We start from the raw sequence: 1,601 nt of genomic DNA, 5'->3' as shown, positions 1-1,601 counted from the left end.
GGACTGGTCCCTGTCCCCCATTCCCATGACCCCACTGCTGCAGAGCAGAGCTGAATCCTCGGTGTCCATGGGCAGAGCCACTGCTTGTCACAGCAACAGGGCCAGATCCCAGCAGAGCTCCAGGCATGGGTCTGGAGGAAGAACTCTGAGAAAAGGAAAATTGGGTGGCAGAGTGGGGCAGGGCTGGCAGAAAGGGCTTGGACATTGCTCAGGATAGTCTTCTCTGACTTTTCACTGTCCTTTCCTCCATGAACAGGTTCCAATGCCTAGTGGATGAAAATGTCCAACAGCAGCTCCATCAGCCACTTCCTCCTCCTGCCATTCGCAGACACACGGCAGCTGCAGCTCCTGCACTTCTGCCTCTTCCTGGGCATCTCCCTGGCTGCCCTCCTGGCCAACAGCCTCATCATCAGCGCCGTAGCCTGGAACCACCGCCTGCACACCCCCATGTTCTTCTTCCTGCTCAACCTGGCCCTCACTGACCTGGGCTCCATCTGCACCACTGTCCCCAAAGCCATGCACAATTCCCTTTGGAACACCAGGGACATCTCCTACTCAGGATGTGCTGCACAGGTCTTTTTCTTTTACTTCATGATGTCAGCAGAGTATTTCCTCCTCACCGTCCTGTGCTATGACCGCTATGTGTCCATCTGCAAACCCCTGCACTATGGGACCCTCCTGGGCAGCAGAGCTTGTGCCCACATGGCAGCAGCTGCCTGGGCCAGTGCCTTTCTCAATGCTCTGCTGCACACAGCCAATACATTTTCCCTGCCCCTGTGCCATGGCAATGCCCTGGGCCAGTTCTTCTGTGAAATCCCACACATCCTCAAGCTCTCCTGCTCACACTCCAAACTCAGGGAAGTTGGGCTTCTTGTGGTTAGTGTCTGTTTATCATTTGGCTGGTTTGTGTTCATTGTTTTCTCCTATGTGCAGATCTTCAGGGCTGTGCTGAGGATCCCCTCTGAGCAGGGACGGCACAAAGCCTTTTCCACATGCCTCCCTCACCTGGCTGTGGTCTCCCTGTTCCTCAGCACTGCCATTTTTGCCAACCTGAAGCCTCCCTCCATCTCCTTTCCATCCCTGGATCTAGCAGTGTCAGTTCTGTACTCAGTGGTGCCTCCAGTACTGAACCCTCTCATCTACAGCCTGAGGAACCAGGAGCTCAAGGCTGCAGTGTGGAGGCTGATGAGTGGACGTTTTCAGAATCATTAAATTGGTTGCCAATTTCTGTAAATCACTTGTTATATGAGTCATGTTTGATACTTCTTGATGGTTTCCTTGTGTTCTTTTTCTCCTTTGTTTTAGATTTTTAACATCGACAAATAAATATCAATGTTTGTGCCATTTCTCATTTTGTCTCTCTCCATCATTCCCATGGCCAAAGACTGTATCAATGAGGGGTTGTGCTCTCAGTGGCTTTAATCAAACCAAAGGATCTTCTGGCCAAGTTTTCACCAGAGATCCCCTTTTGTTCCCTTCTGTGGAGCTGCAGCAGCAATGTCTGTGTGCAGAGCTGGGGCAGATCAGGGGTGGCACAGCAGCTGTGCCAAGGAGCAGCAGCACTTGGTGTTGCCAGTGCTGCTCCCGTGCCACTGCCCCGC

At 52.7% G+C, this 1,601-nt stretch overlaps 1 protein-coding gene across 1 annotated transcript; it reads left to right on the top strand.

Annotated features, from left to right (window-relative positions):
- Nucleotides 1-279: 279 nt before the first annotated feature.
- On the top strand, nucleotides 280-1,212 carry LOC146421931 (olfactory receptor 14J1-like). The gene has a single exon (XM_085046891.1). It carries the CDS (start codon nucleotides 280-282, stop codon nucleotides 1,210-1,212), a length of 933 nt encoding a protein of 310 aa, XP_084903017.1.
- The last annotated feature ends 389 nt before the right edge of the window (nucleotides 1,213-1,601 follow it).

The sequence above is a fragment of the Lichenostomus cassidix genome, unplaced genomic scaffold, assembly GCF_008360975.1.
Source record: "Lichenostomus cassidix isolate B80296 unplaced genomic scaffold, HeHo_3.0 HiC_scaffold_46, whole genome shotgun sequence".
Lineage (NCBI taxonomy): Eukaryota > Metazoa > Chordata > Aves > Passeriformes > Meliphagidae > Lichenostomus > Lichenostomus cassidix.
Note: the sequence above shows the minus strand (reverse complement) of the source record. Positions and strands in the feature narration are given on the sequence as shown.